Genomic DNA, 26,278 nt, shown 5'->3' on the forward strand with positions numbered 1-26,278 from the left:
AGTGTGCAAATACCAATATAACTTTGAGAGCTATTTAAAATGCTCTCTTATTTCAATCCTCAAAAACTTTTCCAATTAACCTTAAAAATAAAATTAGGTCTATTTGTAGAAAAAAGCATTAAGTAAGGCTAAAAAGAAGCCTAAGGTGTATTTTAAAAGTACAAAAGGGTTTATTGTATATACAGGATAAAATTGCTGATTGGCTATTAGAGGAAATGGAAGCAAGGATGTTCTGACAAATACCTACACAATGAGAGAACAGAAATAAACACCCTTGTGTTCGCAAATCACCACATGGTGTTACTGCCACTACCAGACCACTGGGAATCAGAAATGTCTTAAACTAAAGCTAATAAACACATGTAAATTGTAAAAAGGAGAAACTTTAAGTGGGAAAGCTATCCAATCCTTTCTGAGCCCCATTTCTGAAACATTTGAGCCTTCATCAGATGCCATTTTCCCTACCCACGACACGAACCTACCTCAGCTTAACACTGGTTCTCCACACCCAAAGTCACAGCAAAAGAAAAGTAGTAATTTATTGAACACAACCACTTTAAAGCCGTGACCAAGTCATTCCCTTATAGACAGCAACACCATGTCACTTAGTCATCTGAATATTCTGCCAGATTCCGACATGGACTTGACATCCGAGTCAGTCACAGGGCAGTTGTAACTCACCTAGTTTCAGCATTTTCTCCTTGTGCCAGTCAGGACAGCTTCACAGAGTATTGGTGGAGTCACACAGACTGCAGAAACATACACGGCCACCCTGTTATATTCTACGGCATCTGTATCACCTTCAGGAAGAGTCAGTCGTCCCCAAGAATAATCCAAAAATATTTACGTCGTCCTTTTGAAAAATCCACCATAAGCTTACCAAACAAACGCACAGAAGACAGTCACTTTAAAAGTTGTCTTGCTTGTTATTCTGGGAGCTGGGTTTCGTCACCTATAGTGGAATGCATTCTGTGGCCTTTAATTGTGAATCCAGAGAGGTCTCCATTTCCTAATGGGAATGGACTGGCTGCTGCCTGTACTTGCTACCTGTAAACTACAGATAAATAGAAACACAGGGATTACCTGTGATAGGCGAACAGGAGGTATTTTCAAAATCAAGCAGAAACAGGAAGTCTAACGTTTCGACATGCTAGGAAAGAGGAGCAGATACTTAAAAAACAAAAGGGAGCAGCCCCAATCATAGACGCCTGGAAAAAAGAAAATCAAAAAACACCTCATTCCTACCTGGCCAGTATAAACATGAATGTCTATTAATAGTAAGTTCGGCTTACAAGTGTTCTCGTTCTCACAACTAGAGAACAGAGTTGAGGCAATGTTGCTACATAAAATCATTAGTCTTTCCTTTTGAAAAGAATATAAGGTTTTTATAAAGAATGTACATGCAATTGTATCCAGGCGATACACATGTTCACACACACAGATGTATACATATATACTATTTAACAGTCCTTCAGAAGCTTATTTATTTACCTAGGCTTTCACAGTCATCACCACACACGAATCTCTCCACCCCACCACATAAGATTCTGCCAGTCCTACGTGGCACACTTCAAGGGCGCCATCTCTATGAAGGCTTTCCCCGAAGATCCCCATCGACTATGTAGGATCTCAATGTCTTCATTTAATCCTCATGGAACCTCACTGGAGCTTTCTTGGTAATGCTTTCTGGGTACCTATTCACAGCTGCCTTTGTATTATCTTTGGTAGCAGGAATATCTATTGTACCCTCTCCTACCTGGTAAGTTTTTTTTATTTTCTTTTATCTTCTACAGCAATAACACTCTGCCTTGAGCCTGCCAGGTACTCAGCAAAAAAGACACCAATTGGAATGCAATGGACAAGTGCTCTGGAGCCTGCTGGCTTCGTTCATATTCCGGTGATGCCACTTCCTCGTTTTGTAGATTTGCAAGTTACTTTACTCTGAGCAATTCTGTACTCTATCAAATGAGAATGATATCATCCACCTCATAGAATTGCTATCAAGATGTAAAGAGAAACATGTGAAGCAAATAACATATTGCCTGATGAACAGTGAGTGCTTAAACAGCAACAACTTGATGTTGACTTGAATCAGCATCGAACACATACTATAAATCAGGGAGACTGAAATAAAATACCAAAATCAACTTCGATTTACAAATATATTACATATTTCTCATTTTCTTTAGCTTACATTATCATGTGACTAACTTGTTTGAAGTTTACACCTTAGAAAACATCCTTTTGCATTCGTTTGTGTTATCTCCCCAAATTCTCCCTAGCTCTTTAATGCCATGACATCATCAGGGACCAAGAGTCAAAGAAAATGCCAAGAGAATACTCCTCCTGGGATTGCAGGTTTCTAAATCACAAGGACTTCCCAAACACTGATTTGTTGGCAATTCCAAGGGTAGGTTACAAAGTGTAAAGAACAGAAATGCTACATCTAAATAGAAGAACTGGTCTCCCACATGTCTTTAAAATGCGGCTTCGGTGGTAGCTGCATGGCTAGGTAGCTACTAGCAACCATTTAATCTACTGAGAGAGGATGGAGAAGCACAGTGACACTATGGGAAGGGAAGGCTGGAGTCAAACAGCCTCACATAAAAAAACAACTGCTCTGCTAACATAGTGGCAGAGCCCTTCCACATGCTCTGGGCACAGTCAGGGAGGCATATAGTTCTGACACCAGGCAAGGGCAGAGAAGGCTTCAAGCCTCGTAGCCTCACGTATCAACTGAGCACCTCCATACCCAGCAGGACAGATTCCTGATTTTGCTCCAACATTGGAAGCATAAAAAGCAACCCATCTGGATGGGCTACAAATCAGGCAGGGGGGTCATTTCCTTAAGCCATCCCTCCCTCTTCTCTTACTTGAGAACAAAATGCCCAGGTCTTACATGCTCAGATCTACTCAAAGTTTGCTGTTTAAAGCAATCCCAGAAGTTGTAATTACATATTCTGCTCATCCTTTGGGAAGAAGAAAGAGAGAAAATTTTATTTGGGAAGAAAGAAGATTCACAGACAGAGGCTAAGGATCAAGAAGATCTGGGGAGCAGTCAAAACTTACAGAATAGCCTTATGTAAAAAAAAAATATCTAATATCTAACTCTCTTCAGTTGCCTTTTTAGATATGGATATAGCTCTTCAGTGCTTCTCTAGGACTTGCAAATTAGGACACTCTCAGTAGATTCAAGGATCAACAGTTGTTTGCTGGGCCAGAGGCATCACCTGTGCTCTGAGGTAGAGAGGGAGGTAGCCAGGTCTTCCAGCCCTAGAAACCCTGCTGGGTGGCCCAGCAACCAAGGAATCTGTCCAGATCCAGCTTTGTTAAGGCACTTGTGCTGAGTAATACATGTGGCTCTCTGTGTTTTTCTGGTAAGCACAGCTCTTGCAGCTGAAGCAGGGTGCCCCAAGCCCCCTGCCCCCTGGAGTACAATTGGCACTGCCTGTGATGGACGTACTTCAGGCTGCATGTGATGCTCAATGAGCTGTCATTAAGGAAGTCTGGGTCCATCTTATCTGGTATTACTTTTCCACCTATCTGCAACCACATGACAGTGGCTTTTAGAAAACCAGATCCTCCTCTTCCATGCACATGTACTTCACGTAGTCTAGGCATCTGGAGCAGGGTATGATCACTTAAATCGTTTTTCTGTCCCTGCACTTAGTGGGTGGTGATCTCAATTTCTGAAGAGACTGACAGAGCGAGAAAGAGATAAGCAGCATATTCAACAGGGCTCTGCCAGATAAGGCAGGGCTGAGAAGAGAAGCCATCAGGCCGAGCCCTACGCTACCAGAACAATCTCAAGAACACACACTTTCTCTCTGGCCTAGTTTCATCGCCTGCTTATTACATACCCCAAGAAACGTATTTCCTTTATAGCTACCCACATCCTTATCAACAGTACATTCAACACAAGAATAATGAAACATGTGCCTGCATGAAAAGATACCTCTGTTTATTTTATCTGATTCTGCAGCCTCAGAGACTAAACTGGATAGGTCTACAAAACACCTTGACCTCAGGCTTTGGCATTCCCAAGATGCTGCCTAGTCCCTAGTGTAGGAAACTGTGGCTCCCAAGAGCAGTGCTATTTTCTTTCCATTCACCTTCCTGCCTTCCCATCTTCCCATCAGTTCTCTTTCTTCTTCTGCCTTCTTAGCGACCTCAACTCTTTCAATGGACTCCCTAAAACCATGGCCAACCAGAGCCTCCTCAATTCAACTTGCTTCTCTTTGCCCCTCTCCTTCAAGGAGAAGGAATCATTGCCAAAGCTGGAAAGAAGACAGACCGAGGGGAAATTTTTCCAGGAAACGCAGTGCCTGAAATTGGCAAAGTGTTACAGAAACATTCTAGATATTATCACAGAGACAGAAGATGGTCAGACTCATCCTCTCTCACCCAAGGGCGCCTTGCAGAGAAGTACTTGGTTCATGCCTACACAAGGGAGGGAAAATCCCATTGGCTGAGCACCCGATGGATGCTGGGCAGCGTGCATGATGCTTTCCCTGCATTCACCCAGTCCTCACCAAAACCCTGGGAGGTGGACTCCATTATCCCCAGGTTACAAGAAAGAAAACAGAGCTCCATAAATTTAATATACCTGTTCAGTGCAATGAGGAATATGAGCCTTGGTACACCTAACTCCAAATCTGTTGTAATTTTTTCTTTATATCACACCACAAATGTGTCCCTTGGTTAATCGGGCAGAAAACAAAAATAAGGGACTATCTGGAAAATAAAAAGAACATCTGCACCCCACCTTTCAAGGGCAGGCAGAACAATGAGATAAACAGTGTGAACAGAGCTGCTGGGGGCCAGCCCTGGCCTCAAAGACAGAGCTGGGGTGGGGACTTCGCAAGTCTGTCATCTAGTTGACTATCATTAATGGTAGTCTCCCCCTAAACAGGCTGCACAGAATTGGGGAAGGGCAGACCTTCCTACGACATAGTATGAGTTTCTTTGTTTTAAGCATACATTTTATTAAAAGTTACTCAGAAGCAAAATAAATAAATTAATTAAAGGCCATCTTTCTCTTTTCTCTCTTAGAATCAGGACTTCAGTATCGGCAAGACCTCTGATATCATCTAACCTCATTGCACAAGCAAGGAGAATGAGGCAGCCCAAAGAGGCCAAAGGCATGCCTAAAAATCATACCGCTAGCTGCTTAGCTGTGCAGTCGCGGTGAGAGCCGGTACTCTGGGCTTTAGAAAGAACATTTATGTCTGTCTTCCCATGATGCAGACTCAAATCTCTCTTCACACTTGCACTACCAATGAAAACACTAAACCGGCATTCAGAAAGCAAAGAAACACTGAGTGCCTGCTGCAATAAATATGCTGACGCTTAAATGTAGTTTATTTTCTCCTGACCTGAGTATAAACAAAGTCCTGACATTTTATAGCATTCTTCCATTGCAAACCTTCATGTGAAACTGAACAGGATCCCTAGTGATAAAATACTAAACTAATTAAACTTTCGATTTGCCAAGAAAAACTCTCCAGCTGCAGAGTAAATGTCTCTACAAATTTTAGAATTTTTAGTTAATTTGCAACATATGACATTTCCCAAGCTGAATTCCTCATCCTCCCTCCATCACCAAACCTGATCATTTCCCTCTGCTTTAACCTCTCTGGATTTAAGTGCCACCTTGTCTTCCTGTCAAAATCGATTCTTCTCTGAGTTTGGACAGTCACTCATTCACCAAGTTCTGCTGTCTTCTCATCCGTGCGCCTCCTATTCTCATTTCCATTTGGATTCTATTAAACGCTTTGCTTTAAAGGGAGCAGAAGGTGGTTTCTTGGAGACAGCTTTCCAGGGAATGGCAGCGAAGCAGTTCTACTCTCCATTCTCCCTTTAGAGGACACAGAACTTTGTCATTTTGTCATTTTACCCACAAGACTATTTTCGAGCTTCAATTAAAAAAAAAAACTTTTAATTTTGAGAACAATCAAAACTTACAGCATGTCTTGAGCAAAGTTTCTCTTTGATCCTTGCTCCAGGAAAAATACATACAGAAGTTTTGACCATTTGCAAAAGGACAATATGTCGCCCAGCTCCCGGTCTTATTCCATTTGTACCAAGACTCCCATGTTTTTGTACCCAACAATCAGCACCTGTCCTCCATCCCACTCCCCTCAGCCTAACAACTCAACAGATTTGTCTCACGACAAGGTGCTATCCAACAAGCTCCTTCCACAGGTGGCTGGAGAGCAGACATTGCCAGGAAACCACCTCTCATCTCCTGGAGAGGCATCGGAGCCCTGTTTTCCCTCCCCCACTCAGCAGTCCTGCTACAGATGAGGAGGGAGCCGTGGGAGCCCTGAGTCCCCTATCCTCTGGTATATTTCTGTCTTCCTCCACTATCTGCTCATCATCCAAGTCCTTTCAGGACAAAGGAGGGCAAGTGGACTCGTATAATCTAAAGATGCTCATAATATAGCAAAGGGGCAGTCTAAAACAAATTCATATACTTCTTTACCCCTGAACAGCTTCTCTTCGGGTGCTCCATATCTCACCTTCCCATCAGCCATTCAGACTTGACATCTCAGTGTCATGATGAACCCCACTCTTCCCTGCCAGCCGCCATGTTCTCATGTTTCTCTGCCTCTGCAATGCCCCTTCTGCCTTCCCCTCGTTCCAGCCCCATCACCCCATCCACTCCAGGCTTCATCCTCTGGCCTGAACTTTCTGTTCCTTTGACTTAGTTGCCCTCATGGCACATCTTCCCAAAACAAAGCTCTATCACCATAACGTCACCACCTGTGCCTAGAACTTAGTTTAAAAAGTGCTTCCCCATCCTCACTGCACCAAGTCACTCTGATGAGGATGGGCAATGCCTCCCTGCTGTTCATGGGTGGAGTCTGCACAGGCAGCATAGGATTTAAGGCAGTCCCAGCCCTGCCCCCGCCATGTCCAGTGCTATTCTACCTCTGGGCCTCTGATCACCAGCTTTCCTCAGCCTCTCTCATCCTTCCCATCCTCATCAGCTACAAAATACTGCCAGTGTCCCAACACTCAGCTCACATAAGACCTGTCAGGACTGCAGCTCCCACTCCTCTGTCTCCCTCTGTCACTCAGAAGCTTTCTTACAGCACTTAGCAAGTTTTGCTCCAAGGGACGGCCATTGCTATGCAGCTCATGACCCCCCCTTACACTGCGCATTCCTAGGTGATGGGAGAGTTCTTTATTCATTCAACAAAATCTAGCTGCATTTATCTAGTATATACTGCATGCAAGACACTGATTTAGATGCTGGAGACATGGTGGAAAATAAAACACATGAGGGTCTCCTGTCCCACAAAACTCACATCCTGTAGGAGAAAGAGATGACAGACAAGCAAATACATAGATAAAGAAAAGACCATGAAAGATGCTAGGATGGAGAGGAGCACGGGGTTCCAAAGGAGACCGTCTGGTGGAGGTGGCATTGGAGGGGTATGCCAGAGTCAAAGGAAGAGCAGACGCTCCAGCTGAGAGAGGACAAGCTCGACACGCTACAGGGGAAGGAACAGAAAGGGGGCCAGTGCGGCTGCAGCGTTGGAAGCACAGGGGAGAAGGGTGTGAGAAGCAGTTGGGAGTTGGGCAAAGAACAAAATAGGTAAGGGCCATATGGTAGGAATGTAAAACAGGTAAAATGTCTGGAAGGCAAAGTAGCAATAAAGATCAAAACCTTAAAACTCCACATGCTCTTTGAACCACTTCCAGGAATATAGCCAATGAAACAGACAAGTGTGGACAGCTAGAGTAAGGGAGTTGTGTGTTATTATGACAACGTGAAAACAAAACAGCCCAACTACCCAAGTGGGGTACTGGTTAAGTGACTGATGGCACATCTAGCTAATACCATGCAATATAGTCTTTAAAAATGATCTTGTGGAATAATGAATAAGAACTCTTCACAAAGGCTACAAAGCAATATATAAAAGCAAAGAAATTATATTAAGTAGTATATAATTTTTATAGAGGAAAAACTACAGGCATAAAGATAAATGCCTGGTGTGTTACATTCACAATACGCTTTTTTTTTTCTGAGTGGTGAAATAAAGAATACTTTTTATCTTTCATTTTTCTATTTTTTTTGATGTGTGTAAAACTATAGTTGATAAATATGCTAAAATTTGTTTTGAAACAAGGAAAAAAGTTTTTAAAAATCAATGAGTCACAAGAAGGTATAGCAAGGGTGGATACCCTATGAGATTACAAAAATAAATAAAGGCTGCTGATCAAGAGATGGCCAGGGCAATTGTCTGTCTTTTTAGGGAATCTTCAAAGCAAAACAGAAAAACAAACCATAAAAACTCCCTAGAACTTAGGACAGGAAGTGTGTCATTCCCTTCTGGCTTATCCTTCTGACTCAGCACTGACTATTAGGCCCCTCTCACCCTTGTTCTGAAGGAGTTAGAGATAGGAGTTCTGGGAGGAAGAGTTAGAAACCTCACCCAGGATCTCCCAGCCCTGGGGGTGAAGTCTGAAATGCTGACCTGGATCTTCTAAGGAAATAACTTTTCCCTATCAGTCTTTAGATTCAATACAGCTGAGACCAACAGTCCCACTTCAATTATTACAGGTTAAGATGATTTAGTTCTTGCCTGTTTCTTTTAAACAAGATTTACTGCTCAAGACCCAAATATGTTCTTGTGTTCAAGCCTTCTCCCCAAACAGGTTTGAGAATTTAATAAACAGTTCAGACAAGTCACAACAGGTCTCAGGTATTTGGATCCTGGCTTACACAGGCCCGAGTTGAAAAAGTTGACGCAGAGGCCCATTCAGCCAGTTTGCCTCCCTGCTTGCCACTGGGTCACAAAGGTGGTTTGGTTCCTAGTCCTGTTTGGCAGCCTCCTAAACTCAGGACTCAGAAGCCATTCGAAGAGCACAGACTGAAAGTGATTTGCTAGCAGAACCCCACAGACTTCTTTTAATTCCATTTTTAATAATCCTCTGGAGACTACAGAGCTGAGGGAAACATACATAGGACTACACGATAAAACAGAAGTTTATAACTTTGGAAACCTTTAAATTGTTGAGGCAAATTAAATCAGAATTTGAGATCACTGACAATTACAATCCAGGGCCACTGTCTTCCCACATTCATTCGACACATATTTATTGAGGCCGTGCTGTGCCCCATGGCAGCCCCCAGGATTAATGATAAATGAGGCCGGAGGAGGCGTGCGATGTATCGGGACGGTGGGTGGGGGTGCGGAGAGTGAGGGAGACAGACACTTCCAAGAAACTCCAACAAGTACAGTCAATTTGAGAACAGGTTATTAAGAATCTTATAAGCCCTATTTAAATTTTAAACTTTATCAAAACTCCAATAAGGCACTTTAACCAGGGGATGACATAATCAGATGGATATTTTATAAAGACCAATATCAGCCAAACCAGTGTGGGAGTGGGAACAGGGGATGTATGTAGCAAGTGAACTGTCCTTGAAGTAAGATAGATAAGAGATGACGGTGGTGACCTGGTCTTAGCTGATGGCAGTATATTGTGACAAGCAGTAGACAGATTCTATAGCTATTTCATGGAAGAACTGATAAAACTGGCAATTGATTGGGCATAGGGTTGGGTACTGGGAGATATATTCCAGATTTCTGGGTAATCAAGTAGATCATTTACTGAGGGGAAAACTGGAAGAGAAGGTAAGTTCAGCTTACTACATATTGAATTGGAGTTGCCTGTGGGATATCCAAGTACCAATGAACACTGTACAGCCAGACACACAGGTCTAGAACTTAGACAAGAGGTTAGACTTGAACAATAAATCTGGAAGCCATTGCCATGAAGCCCTAGGGATGGATAGGATCACCAAGGGAGAATGTGGAATAACAAGAGCATAGCACTCGGACAGAGCCCTAAGAAATATCAACCTGTAAAAATGGGGCAAAGAAGAGAAAAGACTGAGGAGGAGCAGAGAGAAAAGGAAGAAGAAAATCAGGAGAGTGAACTATAAAGGAAAAGTCTGTACAGAAAACAGGAGCAGTATGGACTCACAATGAACAATCAAGAAAGAACCGAAAGGTGCCCATCCACCTATTAGTAAAATGATAGACACTGTTCCACTTCTTTCCCACCTCTCTGTATTTCCGGAATCATCTGTGAGCAGGAAGGGGCCAAATGGGAGGCAGCAAAGTAAGAGAGTAGCTTCTGAGATAAACTTAGCAGCAGATCCTGTTATGGTCAGAGTCTGCTCAGGGGCTGAAAAAAGGGCCAAGGGCCACAGAAGTAACAAAACACAAGATTCTGAGACCAGGCCTCAGGGAGAAGCACTCTGTTATTCAATCAAAAGTTTTTACTGCTCATCTACTATGTATGGGCATTGTTCACAGTGCTGGGGATAAAGCAGTGAAGTTCTAGTGAAAGAGCCAGAAAAACAGGATGTTAAACAGAGATAAATGCTGTGTATGGGGGTGGGGGGGAGTGTTGGGAAGGGGCAGAAATCAAAAGAAAGCGATAGTGATTGGGAGAGGGAAGCATTTGGAAGGGCGTCTCCTAGGGTGATATCTGATCAGAAACCTGATAAGAGTGAGGGAGAGAGCCAAGGAACGTGCCTTCTAGGCAGAGGGAAAGGTTGGAAAGTTTGAGAAAAACCAAGGCAGTCAGTGAGCTCTAAAAGGAATGGGGGAAGTTGGAAGTGTAAGAGATGAGGTTGGAGAGTTAGGCTGGGACCATGTGAGGGGGCCCTGTAGCTGCTCGTGGTAAAAAATGTGGACTTCGTTACGAAGACAAGGCACAGGAGGGTTTGAAGAAAGGGAATGACATGGTCTGATGGGTTTTATAAGAGCACTCTGACTACCTAAGGAGAAGTGGCTGAGGGGGGCAGGCAAGTGCCCAGGGGAAGTCGAGAGGTTGTTGAGAAGAGAAATGGTGGTAGCAGTACAAGCGGTGAGATGTAAGATATACGTACTTGGAAGGAAAATGAGCAAGGCTTGCTTGCTATTAGATTGGCTGCGCAGCGCTGAGGGAATGAGAGGACTCAAGATGCCACCCAGGCTTTTAGCCTGAGAGCTATATATACAAATGTGTCGATTGAGGAATGAAAGCTCAGGGGAGAAGCAGGTTGGGGGATGGAGGTGGAATCGAGATACCTATTCCTATAGGAAATGTAAAACAGACAACAGAATAGTCAAGTCTGGAGTTTGGAAAAGATGTGTTACATATTTTAATGTGGGAATCATTCACTAGTATTTAGTATTTTTTCCATGGAACTAGATGAGGTCACCTGGATTTGAGATACTGGCTGCACGTTAGTATACCCAGGTAACCAAGTACAAACTAACAAAACTAAATCTAAAAAACTAATCCCCATGAGTCTACCCTAGAGATTCCAAATTAATTAGACTTGAATTAAGACCTACTCCTCTCCCCTTTTTATTTTTTAACAGCTCAAACCATGTTAAGTGAGTGTAGGGAAGGGAGGCAAGGACTGAGCCCTGGAGCACGTCAGTACTTAAAGGCCATCCCATGGAGGAATTATGCAGTGGTAGGAAAAGTGGGTGTGATGCCTTGGAAGCCAAATCAATAAGTATTTTGAGAACTGGGAGGGATGAACGATGAGGAATCCTGCTGAACCCGAAGAAGATGGAGATGGAGAAGCAGCCACGTGATTGGTAAAATGGAGGTCTCTTGTGACCTTAACGGGAACAGTTTGAGAAGAGTGGAGGGATGAGGAAGGGTGGCGACCAGGAGGGAGCAGGGGAACCCGCGGCAGAGACAGCTCCCTTGGGGAGTCCCATCAGAATGGATGGGAGAGAAGCAGGGCTAGAGCTGGAAGGCTACTTTGGATTGAGGAAATTTGTTTTTCATTTGCTCTTTAAGACAGGTGATAAAAACGCATGTTTCAATGCTGATGAGGATGCTCCCATACAGAGAAAGACACTGATATTGTAGGACTGGGGGTGTAATTGCAGGAAGACTCACAGAAGTTGGAGAGAAAAAGCTATTAAGGACCCCGAACTAATAATCTGAAATTCCCCTTCGAATGCCAGGTGTCTTCCTTTTTCATTATTTAGGAGATGTAATATGTCCTAAAAACCACAGAATGGTTATACTGGAAATGGAACAATCCAATGTCTAGTCCAATGTCCACTCCCAGTGCAGGGCTGGAATTCTCTGTCCGCCCCCATTTGTGGTCTTCCTGACAACCTCTGTTGGAAGGGAATTCCTACAGCACTTCACCCCCTCCGCCCACTTCTTCTCACCAGCCCATGGTTCATGATCTGATTGGATGCTCCTTAAATTGAGCCAGAATCCGTCTTCCTGTATTTCAATCCACTGGCTCTAGTTCTGTGCTTCAGGATACACAGAATGCATCTAATCCCTCTTCTATGTTTTTTGAAAATTTGAAACTATTAACTCTTGCCCCACCCTGTTAATCCCATACTCTCCAAACCAAACTAGTTTTTGTTTGTTTGTTTGTTTGTTTGTTTTTTACACTTACGGACAAACAGATCTCCATTTTAGAAAATATCTAGACAGGGGCTACCAATCCACCTAGCTGTTCTTTAGTATGTGAAGGTGTAGATATACATATTGGAATAAAGTTATAGCAATATCTACACAAATAACCCATAGTAACACTGGGTTCCAAGAAGCCAGAATGGTTTGAGGCTATTTCTACTTCAAAGTTTGGGCTTGATCCATTCAATCCTTAAGCACTAATTTAATTCTCTTCCTCCTCATCCTGTCCCCCAATCCCAGCAGAGAACCATCACCATCCAAACACACGATTTACCCACACACAAACACACACACACACACACACAACACACACATACCATATATGCACACTCACTCAGCCTGTCAGGAGAATATTTGACTATTTATTATTCAGCATACTTTGTAATGGTTCTCATGATGATCAAATTTTTAGGAAAGAGTCTCTATAACATACATTAATTTTCTGCAAACTTTATACAGCAAAACTCCAAAGTCAGAAGAAAAACTTGAATGTTTACATATCCAAAGAGAGCTTTTTAAAAATGCAATTATTAATTAAGTTAAAAGTACAGCTACAAAAACCAGGCTTAGATTAAAATGAAAGTATCCCTTGGATTATGAAGTCATTGCTAAAACTCAATGAAGAAACAGGATATGTTATCTTAACACAGAAGTTTGGAGTATTCATGCCAAATATTACATGAGCATTATTTTTAAAATCTTAATTTAAAACATTTCAACCACTAGATGTAAAAGGGACCCAGCATCCAAGAGTATTGCATCAGTGCCTCAAATCAGACTAAACTAGGCTAAAACAGTTTCTAAAGCAATTATAGTAATTCAGGTAAAATGTGAATAGTAGGCCCTGAAATGTTTACTGAATAAATAGACTCCATTAAATTGGAGTCAAAGAGCTCTTGCAACAGCAAAAAAGAAAGGAGAAAACTGAAAAAAACTATTATAGGAAGAACCCCAAAAGCTGTAACTACCCATTTTCAGCAGTTTTTGGAAACACCAATAGTTTTGAGTATACTTGCTGTGACACATTATAATTATATTTAATATTATAATTTACCACCTCGATTAAACACTTTAAATTTGATAAGTATACATAAGAAAAAGACAACTTATTTATGGCAAAGACCTTTTATGTGTGTCATACTCTGGGAAACTGGGTGGAAGGAGATAAAATTCATAAGATTAATTATATAGTATAATAAATATAGGTTACAATTATCTTGTTACAAAAGTATTCCTGAATGCCTCAAAATTAAAGAAAATTTTATTGAGCTAAAATTTCCTAGCCTCCTCTTATCCAAACAAAAGAAAAAAAGAGAAAGAACTCTCTACAGCACACAAAATCAGATTTCTTATAGCCCATGTAAAAATGACTTCCAAATTGTTCACTCCCTAATTTCAGAGAACTTCATATAAGAAAACAAGCGACACAAAAGCTTGTTATAAAATGATTTATCTTGGTTAATTTCAGTGGGTTAATTTCCCTAACTTCAGTCTTTTTCCAAGCCATTCAAGTGCAATAAACTTATAGAACCACAGGAAAAGATCCTGCCAGAAAAATCAGAACCAGGAGGTTTGCCAGCTATAAGGCCAGGTCGGACCACATTGGACCCCTGTGAGTGCAGGCATGGGAGAGACTCAAGGGGTAGCGGCATTTACTAAGCCACTTCCCACTCCTCATCCTCTTGGGAGGCCCAAAATGTAGACTTATTATACATGCTATGATTTCCGCACAGTGGGCATATACATTGCTCTGCTATATATCGTTTCTTAAGCTTGATTATTCTAGGGCATTGTTTCTCAACCAAAGTACTATTGGCATTTTGAGCCTGATAATTATTTGTTACAGTGGAGCTACCCTGTGCATTGCAGGTTGTTTAGCATCATCTCTCACTTCTACCCACTAGATGCCAGTAGCATATCCCTTACCCAGTTGTGACAACCAAAAATGTCTCTAGATATTGGCAAATGTCTCCTGGGAGTGGCGATGTGGGGGAACCAAACTGCCACTGGTTGAGAGTCACTGTTCCAGAACAATGGTTTTTGGCTATACATTGAAAGTATCTGAAGGGTTTTGAAAAATACTGATTCCAAGTCTCACCCCCGGAGATTTTGATTTAATTCATTTGAGCTAGGTCCTAGGTACCTGATTTTTGAAGCCAGGAGATTCTAATATATAGCCAAGTGTAAGGTTCTCTGCCCTAGAGTATGATATCAAGTAAGTTGTTGAATCAATATAACACAACACAAAAAGGCATTGTATTCCCCCAACTTAGATATTCCTTATCTTAGTATTAGAATTTACATGATTACGGTAAACAGAAAAAAAGTAGAGGACATGGAAAAAGGTAAACTGTAGCTCTGATCTGCAAACATTTTTCCCTTCTGAATCTGGACAAGAACTAGAGCATAGAGATTCATTTGAACCATAATGCTTCATCTTAAAACACTACAGTTTGAGAGATTTAGAAACCAAGTTTCACAGAGGGAAAAAAACAGAACTCTTTTCTCACAAGGTGAAATGCCAGCTCTACAATCAAGAGAACTTTGGAGCTGCCATCTCTTTAATGAGTGCCACTAAGCTGGCCTTGGACAAATGCTGAGTTCATTAAAAATAATAAACAAACCATCTGGGGTTGGGTGGGAAGATGCCCAGAGAACCCACATGGAAACAGAAAGCAAGCCCTTCCTCGGGGGGTTCATCCTCGTAGTAGATGACGTTACCAAGGGCCTACCTGGAGGTGACAGCAAAGCTTGACTCCTATACAAAAGCTCCACGGCTATGAACAAATGGGATTCGTCCCTCTTCCATGTTACACCTCAGCGTTCTCTGCCGGCTTCCTCAGTCTGTTCAGCAACACTGGGCCTACTTCCAATTTTTGTGTAGAATAGCCTGGCACTGCCCCTGAGGGCACTGTGCCCTAAGTCCTCGTCTCTAGCTATGGCTTTCCCATCAACTACATGCCTGCCTACTGATTACACTAACAGATTGCTTTTTTTTTTAAATTAGGAAAAAAGCAAGTACACACACACATATGCATTCGCACACTACAGCTTTTCTTCTCCTAGTTCAGGAACAATGATAATCAGCAACTCGTATTGAGTGTTTATGATGCGTATAGTACTTTGCCAAGTGCCACACATGCATTCACTCACTGACCCCTGACAGCGCTGTAAAGGGACGCTATTATTGTCGTCATTTGATAGACAAGGTTATTGAGGCTCAGGCAGTTTAAGAAACTAATCCAAGGCAAAGTCAGGACTTGGACCCATGCTCTTAACTATCACGCAATTTTGCCTCCCTAGCTCTGCAAGAAGAACCCAGATCAGTGACTTGAATTCCACCAACTGTGACTGCATCAAGTTCTCACTAGATTAGGAGAAAATTTCCCAGATATAGAGAGGGTACATGATACGCGGATATTGTTCCAGACTCCATCAACAAGGCCATGGAGTACTTAGAACCTGCCTTAACATAATCCTGGAGTTCAGCTTTGATTCCTCACACTCACTATGCTTTGCCGATTCTTCTTTCAAGTCTCCCCCTAATATTCTATTTTCCTTACTAGAATTCTCATTTCTCACTCTTGGATTTGCAAGTGCCTCTGAGCTGGCTCAGTCCAGCTCACTTAATTATAACCCACCTTGTACACAGATGTCATCTTCTCTCAATGACACTTTCCAGTTGTCCCTCTTCTCAAAAATCTGCACGGCTCTGAAGATTCCTTTTGTTCAGATACTATACTAATCATCTAGCGCTCTCCTTACCTTTTCCCACTGTAAAACCTCAAAATTCTAGTTTGACCAATTTCCACTATTCCCACAAACATACTTTGCTCACATCAATATCTTTGACCTGGCTCTAAGAGTCCCATTCTCCATGTCTAAATCAAGTCCCACCTCTTTACTTTGAATCCTTTATTACATTCATTTATTCATTTAGCCACATATACACACATGCACACTGATATAAGTATCAGGCATAACTAGCCTACTGAGACTCTCTGATCCTTGAATGTGGGGTGCTCGCCTTCCTCACAAAAATTTTATTAAGCAGTGCCAAGTATCACATTAGGTGTTAGAGACAGACTAGTAAGTATAAGTGGTAAAGTGCCCTACCTCCTGGAATCTAGATTTCCATAGGATTTTTTTTGGCCAAACCAACCTTTCCCAAAGATGCCAGGCTCATACACATTAATGTCAAATGAGTTTATAAATGCTACATGCTATATCCAGCACCTCTCTTGAGGAATCAAGATGAAAAGTCCTGCAGAACAGAGGGCTGCTTTACTTGACTTAACCTAGCATTTGTCAAAAAAAAAAAAAAAAAAAACAAACAAACAAAAAAAAAACCTCTGTGTTTATGAAGGGGAGAGAGAGAGAGAGAGAGAGAGAGAGAGAGAGAGAGAGAGAGAGGGAGGGAGAGAGAGAGAGAGAGAGAGAGAGAGAGAAATATCCTACAGATGGTAGGAAAAGTTGGTTTTACCACTAGTGTGTAAGTTGTCAGAGGGCTTGGGCTATTTCTATGAGCACTTATTCAGTCCACAGCTATTACTGAATGGTTACTATCAGAGAGACCCTGTCCCAGCTGCTGCTGAGGATTCATGGGTGAACAAAACAGACACAGGCCATTCTTAATTACTATGCTACATTGCCTCTACTACATTGCATACTAATTGAAATTACTCTGTCTATAGTGCGGAAAACTAATTTAATTTTGTTCCTGACTTTAATCCCAGACTTAACACATAAAGACCTAGCACAGAGTAAGCACTCAAATATTTGTTGAATAAATGAATCAGTCAATATCATACAATTTAGCACTTAGTTTACAAGCTAAGCTAGATGCGTGAAAATGTTTCGTGTGCTTGAGCTGAGTCTCCCCAGAATATGTGCCCTTATTAAGCACAAAAATCATGCTCTGTGTATATGTACCAACTAAAACTACCTCATCTTAAAGCTGCTTCCTGATATAAAATCTCAGAATTTAAAAGAAGCATATATGTCTCTGTTTGCACATGGCATGATCTTATATACAGAAAATCCTAAAGACTCCACCAAAAAACTGTTAGAACTAATAAATTCAATAAAGTTGCAAGATACAAAATCAGCACACAAAAAGTCAGCTATGTTTCTATAAACTAACAAGAAGTTATCTGAAAAAGAAACAAAGAAAACAATCTCATCTACAATGGTATCAAAAATGATAAAATATTTAGGAATAAATTTAACCAAAGAGGTAAAGGATCTGTACACTGAAAACTATAAGACATTTATAAAAGAATTAAAGAATACACAAATAAATGAAAGGCTATCCTGTGTTCAGTGGATTGGACGAACTGATACTATTAAAATGTCCACACTACCCAGATTTAATGCGATCACTATCAAGATTCCAAGGGCGTTTTTTACAGAAATAGAAAAAAAAATTATCCTAAAATTCATATGGAACTACAAAGCAATTCTGAGAAAGAAATCAAAGTTGGAGGCAACACATTTCCTGATTTCAAACTATCCTAAAAAGCTATAATAACCAAAATAGTATGATATTGGCATAAAAAGAGCACATGGGCCAATAAAACAGAATTGAGGGCCCAGAAATAAACTCATGCACATAAAGTTAGCTGACAAGGGAGCCAAGAATACGCAATAGAGAGAGAGAGAAAAAAAAAATGGTGCTGGGGAAACCGGATATTAAAATGCAAAAAATAAAAATGGACCCCTATGTTACATAATTCACAAAAATTAGCTTAAAATGTATTAAAGACTTAAATGTAAGCCTTGAAACGATAAAATTCCTGGAATAAAGTATAGGAAAAAAAGCTGCTTGACAATGGTCCTGGCAATGATTTCATGGATATGAAACCAGAAGTGCAAACAACAAAAGCAAAAATAAAAAAAGCAAATCAAACGAAAAGGCTCTGCGCAACAAAGAAATGATCAAAAAAATGAAAGGCAGTCTGCTAAATGGGAGAAAATATTTGCAAACCACATCTCTAATAAAAGGGCTTGATATCTAAAATATATAAGGAACTCATATCACTCAATAACAAAAAAAAATGAATAATTAAAAAAAGCAATCTGGTTAAAAAATAGGTAAAGGAATTGAATAGACATTTTTCCAAAGAAGATACTTAAACGGCCAACAGGGACATGAAAAGGTGTTCGGCATCACTAATCATAGGGAAATGCAAATCACAGCCACATGAGATATCGCCTCACATCTGTTTCCCCTACCATCCCCCTTCCAAAGTTTTAAATGCCAAATAAGCATGCCTACCCCTTGCTCCATTGCCTTCTTCCCTCTTACTTAAACAAGATCATGTTATACACATTAGTTTGGAATTTAATAAGATATCACTAATATCTTTTAAAGTCAACATACAGCTCTTTTTCCTTTCTGTCATTTCTAGTCTACCATGTGTTAGGTAGTACCACAAAAAAATAAACCTTAGTTAAATTGGGTTTGCTTAAATATGATGATCACTTAAGCTGTTTCCAGTTTTTTCCTATTACATATATTTCAGTGGCTATCATAAGAATACATTTAAACATAATACATGTGTGCGTGTCCAATTACTGCCTAAGAATAAATTCCTTGAAGTGGAATGGCTGGGTCAAAACGTATACTTGTTTTAAATTTTAATACATACTACCAGAATGCTCCACAGAAAGTACCAGTTTGCATTCTTATCAATAGCATTTGAGATTGAAAATGCCCCTACTTACTCACTTTCACTCCAATCCTGGGCTTTATCAAATCCTGCCTATAAGAAAAGTGGAAAATGATATCCCAAAGCACACAGACCTAGTACTGCTCTGGAGTCACCTAACACTTTCTGATAAATGTAATGTCTGCGTTCCCACTGAAAATGTTCTAAATGAGAATTCCATTTTCACCGATTCCAAGTTATAATTACAAGGTTACTAGATCGTCTATTTTCAATTGTCCATATCATGACATTAAGACTATTTTGCACAATAAAAAGAACCCAGAAAAAAAATAAAATAGGATGCAGGAGAAAGAGACTTCAAAGAGGGGAGGGGCGGTTCTTTAAGGTTAGAGTGGAAACTGGATGAAGAAACACTTTGTCATGAAGAAGCCAGTTCCATACTTTGCAATCGTCCTGGAGAAACAACAGAAGTAATATTCTGCTGAACCTCAGAAGGACCAGAGAGGTCTGTGAATATTTTATTCCTCTGCTGAACACTGGAACACTCTAAAAGCAGAGCTTCGTTCCTCCTTCCTGAATGAAAACCCACAAGGTCCGTTCATCAGCACGTCTAATTTTACTCCACTTTTGCTAATCACCTTATTTTCCCATCCTATTAATGTAAAACGGTTCATTCATATGGTTCTTAACATTCATTTTATCTTTCAAAATTCACCTTTCCATTTCCCCCTTTGGTTCCCTTCAAAATGAACACCAAAGCTAAGTATAGTTAAGCCTTCGGAGTACAATGTTTTTATTCCAAAACTCTCAAATGGATCTTGGAGAATAGAGAAGGGGAAGGAAAAGGAGAATGAAGTGATGGGGGAACCCCTGCTTTCAAAGTATTTTCATCAGTCTTAGAGACCAGGCGTTGGCCCTGACCAGGTTTGGTTCTCTCTCCTCTCCACTGTGGAGAGTTGTCCTGTAATCCCCCAGGGGGCACTGCCTTGGCCTACAGCCTTGGGCCTTTCCCAGTGGAGTGGCCTCTGCTGGGGATACTGTCCTGGGCAGAGCTTCCATTTCTATGACTGAGCGCAGGGGCTCCCTCTCCTCTGCCCCGTCCCCAGATTGGGCCCAATGACTTGCCAGTCTTCGAGCAGTGCTCACCAGAGACAGTGCCGGCCCCACTGCCCTCAGCAGCATCTTATGGTGGGTGGCAGTGAAGAGTGACGTCTATTTCCTAGTCTCTACAAAGGCAACTGACTTCTGAGACATATAACTACCCTTAGCGCAGTTAGTGATTTCTGTTTCTCTGAAATCCATCACGTTAGAAAAGAAAAGCTCTCCCCCACAAGAGAAATCAAAGAGAGACAGAGGAAGAGAAAAGAATAGCCACTTGCTGAAATTCTACTATGTGACAGATGTTTTATTTCAGTTATACAGGTATGCCTTCCGCAATCCTGTGTCTAGTTTTATTTCTTTCCACTTTCAGTGGGAGAACTTAAAAGAAAACTTAAAAGTTACTTCTGCTTTAAAGAAGTGAAGTAACTTGACTGGCCAAGGCCTCACACTTGGAAAGCATTGGAGCTGAAATTCAGGTAATGGTCCACCCCAGGCTTCCTGGGCCCACACACAACTCCTATCAAGCCCGAGAGCAGAACTTTCCAACTAAGGCCTGTAAACCACCAGCAGCCCCTTGGTGGGCTTTGGGGCTGTCAGAACGTCGTCCTGGCACCCTCAGACCACGTGTTGTGCCTTTTGTCTTGAGACCGGCTCTCATTTTGCTCCTCCCACACAGTCTGAACACTGACGCTTCAGTCATATGCAGAACTATCCGCCCTCGCTCTCATGCCATTTCCTCTACTGTTATCTTTTCATTAGTCTTAAGAGCCACCTTGTTAACATATCATTTAAACAACTGTTGAAAGGAAATCACTTTCAGAGAAAGTCCGAGAGTGAATGAACCACAGCTGTCCTTGGTTACCAAGCCTCACCCCCTTACAAGCTTTCGTCAAAATCTCAGAAGGGTCCATAACCAAAAAAGTTGAAAACTACTGAGAAGCACCTCCACAAAGTCTTTTATTTCCCATTAAGAAAAAAAATAAAAATAAAAACATGCTTCTAAATATAGCCCTCTACATGTCTTGCAAGGGTGTCCACTCAGATACAGAGGCACCCACTGATGAAGTGGGCATATTTCATCCAATAAAATTATTACTTGCCATTCAGGGCGAGAAAGTCGAATACTAATGCATGTTGCAGAGGCTTTTAACACAGAGGAAGGAAGTTGTGGTTTGAGCAGAGTTGGAAACTGCAGAAAAAGTTCCTTTGATCTTTGTATTTCACAAAAAGCAACTGAAAATGTAAATAACTGTCTCCTTCAATACCAGTTGACATTTAACAAGAACAGTTTAACAATTTTATCACACACGTGCACAACTGCTTTTGTTTTTTTTTTTTATTTATGGCACGAGATAGATAACTGGTAAGGAAATGAGTCCATGTCTATGGGGCACAGAGGAGCACACTGGCTCAGATGCCCCGCTAGGGTGCTATTAGAACAGTCTGAAGAAAGACCGAAAAAACTAGGACGGCCAAGAACATTTATTAAGTGCCAACTGTTTCAGACCTACTCCCAAGACTGTCCCTGATGTAATGGAAGCTTTCGGTGCCAAGAGGCAGGAGAGAGCAGCTTGCATGATGTACTACACACCAGCTGAGAAACTGAAAAATAAAGCTGGAGGAAGAGTGGCGAAGAGAAAAATATAGGCGATTTCAAACCTAATTAAACAGGAGAGACAGATGTGAGGGGACAGAATTGCCAACACCGAGCCTCTGGGAAATGACGCAGATGACCCTACGAGTGTTCACAGGTGGAAGATGGCAGAACGTCAGCCGGACAGGAGGGAATGCCGTCATTTCACCACAGCTATCATTTCATGCCTCAAATGTGCCTCCAGCTCTGCAATATTCACTTAATAACATTATTTTAACATCAATTCTCAGTTGGGCAAGATGCACAAAATACCATGTGTTGAGCCATAAAAAGTCTCCTTCTCTATAGGTTGGGTGGGGGCGGGGGGAATCAGCTTGTAAATTCTGTAACTAGGTGGCTGGGCATTAGTGTTTCTCAAGGTGCTGCCTGTCATTTGATTTTTTTCTTGAAATGGGACTCTTTAGTACATGAAGGTTTGATTGCAAATCACACATGCAGACTCTATAGGAGAGTGGTACCTGCTGATAAGCTCTGTCTGCAAAACCCTGGCTTATTTACAAGACTGCTTCAATGGGAAAATAACTAAAACTGTGTTTTCATCATTAAATTAGAATAGGAGTACTTTCCAAACAAGTCTTGGAAAGACTTTACACACACTTACTAAACTACATTGTATTTTGTATTTCCTCAATTCCAAAATGTTACTGATTTTAAGATACACAGTTTAATAGCAGGGATTTTGGGAGAAGGACTATGATGTTATCTGTATACATCTGTTTTACAGTGCATCCCCAATTGAGAACTGTTAAAAAATGAAAAAATATGCATCTTAGAATAGAAAGTCTGCAGTATGAATGGATAAATATAGATGCTTAACTAGATGTGTCTATCCACTTTTCCAGAAACTTTCTCTATCGGGGATCCTGGTAGAAGCTATTCATCTGTGTGCTTGGTTCCTTCCTAACACTGAAAACACAGAAGCTAGTAGAGACTTATAGAAGTCTTTTTGACCAGGCAATTCCACTAAGGGATCCTGTATTGTGTACATACTTCTTGATCCAGCAATTCCACCTCTAGAAACTTAACATAACTATAATTGCTTGCAAACAGTGACAATATAAACAAGGATGTTTATTGTAGCGTTATTTGGAATATAAAAACTTATAAACCTGAATGTTCGACAATTAAGGGAATTCTTAAATCATGATACATTCATGGATTTAGAATTCGAATATGTATTTTAATACAGATTTGGAATATGAGATACCATGAAATAAAAATAAAGTAGATTTCTCTCTGATAGTATGGACTGATGTTCGAGATACCGAATGTATGTATGTGTGTGCGGAGGGGAGTGAGTTCTAAAAGAGTAATATTTTATATTTTATTAACTGTAAATGTACATTTTTTCATAACTTAACATCTTTAAAATTGGTGTGTATCAAGAGCATCTTAGAATCCATGAAATACAGTAATATGACCTTATTTGTGTGTATGTGTATATGTGTGTATACATGTTTGATTAGGCATAGAAAATTTCTGGAAAGTTATTTCTAACTATAAAGTAGGAGACAGAAAAATGGTTAAACTACTTTACCCCATCTTCTCTCCTTAGATTTGAAGTGTTTCACTGAACACCTATTACTTCCACATAAAAACAAAATGTAAGTAGTTCCATGCTCCTAAAAGGTAGGGGCTTGAACAACCATTGAGATAGGCTTTCCTTTTTGGGAAAACCACCTTCCTGTTATTTTTTATTTTGCAAAAAATAAAAAAGCAAGGACCAAAGAAGAGAGAGGTTCACTAAGGGATCCTGATCACCTAGCAGAGTTTTGCTTCTTTTTTGTTTCCTAATCACTCAGGCAAGTCTTGCCAAAAGCTATAGCTTGATCTCCATGCTGGGGATGAAGAGAGTTGAGAATTCAAAAGAAGTCTTGTCCTCTGGTAGGATGAAGCAGCAAAGCATAGCAAGTGTCCTCCTTCTCTGAGGGAGAAAAAAGGGAGGTGGGTCAGGACTAGGCCAACTATGCCCAGAACTAGACAGTGGCCAGAGGACAAGCCAGGCCCTGAGCACAGGCAGGCTGGGACCCAGAAGAACCTTCAGAAGGTAGAGACTTTAGGGCAGTGTTTCCCAGCATTGTGGTCCTCCATCCTCAGAATCTCTAAGGGGGGCTGTTGAAATACAGATTCCTCTGGCTCACCCAGGTCTAAGGCAAAGTGATTTCCACACAGTACAACAATGGCCTGAGCTAACATGATTTGGATATCTGTATTTGTTGCATAAAGTAAGCAAACTTTATAATATGTGAAAACTAATTTAAGAGTTTAATAAATTTGGTTCCAAATTACTTTTAATTTTAAAATTGATACTACCATTCAAACAGGAAGGACCTAGATCTCCTGAGATTAAGACCTTTATATTTTAATAGCCATTACAAACTGAAAAAAAACACTTAGAAATTTCAGCTACTCCTTGACAACTAGAAAACATACCTCTCTCCCAATATAGTCAATAAAACTGTCACTTGAAAAATCAGTTCTCTAAGTATCTATATATCTAACAAGTTAATTTTACTTCTCTTTCTTCTACTTAGTTTGAGAGGCAACTTTGAAAATTTTGTTATTGTATGCTCTCTTATCAGAGAATACGAGCCTAATAAACTCAAGAGTTCTGAATAAGGAAAGAAACTTCTAAAATGACTATTATGTTTTACATAACCTACATTTTCTCAGAACTTCCATTTTCTTTTGCAAATCACCTCATTTAGATTCCGCTCATTGGGTAAAACCGCACATGGGAGCTCAAGTACCTTTTCTGGTGTTTCAGTTTAGAGTTTAAAGATTCAAGCTTAACTTACTCCTTCCTCTAAGCAGTGTGGTGTTATTTTTTTCTTTATATCATGATAGAAGGCTCATTACATTGACTTACTTATAAATGATTCACTTATATGTCCTCTCAAAGATAATTTTCACCTCACCATTTCTTCAAGACTTTTTTGTTCTGGTGCAATGCAGCTTCGAACACAGGGTTAGAATTTAGGAAAATGTATCACTTAAATAAATTTGTATTAAACAGAGATGTGTTGATTTTTTTCCAGATGCATCCAAAAGGGAAACCTGTGCTGTAAGGTTTATATAGATGATAATTTAATATAATTTCTAAAAGGATACTATCAGTATATTAAAAGAAACTTATCTCCTGAAAATGAATAAGGGGCAATTATGCTACTTTCACCTGATGGAAGTGACGTTCACGTAACTGTGGTCTTTGATTTTACAACATTCCCAAGCAGATGGTAACGTGAATTGGAATCTGATACAGACATGACTGACATGCACGCTTTAAGGACTTTGCCTAGGGTCGCTCCCTGAATCACAGCAGGGAAACAGTTCAGGTTTCCCTGGGGGGTCACTGAGTGCCAGAAGTTTCCAGAAAGCCTTCACCACCTCTGTAGTAGTCAACACTCTACCCCAATCCCCACAAGCTCTTATCCCCAGGCAATCCAGTCTGTGTTTAAACAAGAAGACACTAAAGATTTTTTTTTATTAATCAAGGTAAAGATTAGTAGGGATCCCATCAAAAACTGACATCCAACTATGAAGAAGTAGCCAAGTTAAACAGAAAACTTTTAAATGCCAATCTGGTACATGTCTTTGTTCAGACCACTGAGCCTCAGTAAGCTCAAGGTGCATCATTCATTCATTCGTCCCCTTAAACACAGTATGCCCACTGTGTGCCCTAATTGGGGATCCAGCCCCTGCCAACAGCTGGCAGTGCATGTAGAGGTTAAGGTTGTGGAGCCAAATCATACTTTTACCAACTAGTAGCACCGAGACCGTGGGTGAGTTGTATCACATCCTGTGATTCAGTTTATTTATCCTTAAAAATGGAGAAAATAAGAGCATCTATTGTAAAGTGTTGCTCTGAGGATTAATTGAGTTAATAAAAATAAACTCTTAGAAAAGGGCCTAGTATTTAATAACTAGTATTTAGTAACTGTTCAATGAATGCTAGCTATAATTTTTGTTAATGAGGGAGACAGGGCAATGGATCCACAATTACAGTACGGTATATAACAAGCCCTGGAGAGACGCCCTAAGGGAATCCAGAAGGGCAGCATCTAATTTATATGGGGCACCAGGGGCCACAGGGAAGGAAGGCATACTTGGGAGCATCTCAAAGCATGAGTCAAGAGGCATAGCCAAATGAAGGAAGTTAGGCCCTCCAAGCAGAAGGAGTGATGTGTGTGAACGTTTATATTCAACTCACTGTAAGAAATAGTTCAGAATAGCTGAAGTACAGATTGCCTTTGGAGGTGGGGAAGGAAATGAGGCTGGAAAGTTGGAATGGAACCAGATAACAAGGCCTTTAATATGTTAGGTGAAGGAGTCTAAATGAACTCTATCCTGAAAACAAGGGGTACACTTTTGAGAATTTCAAGCT

At 40.7% G+C, this 26,278-nt stretch overlaps 1 protein-coding gene across 3 annotated transcripts in view; it reads right to left on the bottom strand.

Annotated features, from left to right (window-relative positions):
• TNFAIP8 (TNF alpha induced protein 8) overlaps positions 1-26,278 on the bottom strand; it is a 104,657-nt gene that overhangs the window by 53,402 nt on the left and 24,977 nt on the right. The window contains exon 2 of one of the 3 annotated variants that reach the window (XM_016145314.2): positions 682-5,857. The exons of 1 other annotated variant lie outside the window; for it this stretch is intronic. In XM_016145314.2, coding sequence (XP_016000800.1) covers positions 682-694 — 13 coding nt within the window. In that variant the 5' untranslated portion in view covers positions 695-5,857. Of the gene's footprint in view, positions 1-681; positions 7,990-26,278 lie in introns of those variants that run through there. One more of the 3 variants, XM_016145313.2, reaches the window with a different exon arrangement.

This window comes from Rousettus aegyptiacus, unplaced genomic scaffold (assembly GCF_014176215.1).
Source record: "Rousettus aegyptiacus isolate mRouAeg1 unplaced genomic scaffold, mRouAeg1.p scaffold_m13_p_8, whole genome shotgun sequence".
NCBI lineage: Eukaryota > Metazoa > Chordata > Mammalia > Chiroptera > Pteropodidae > Rousettus > Rousettus aegyptiacus.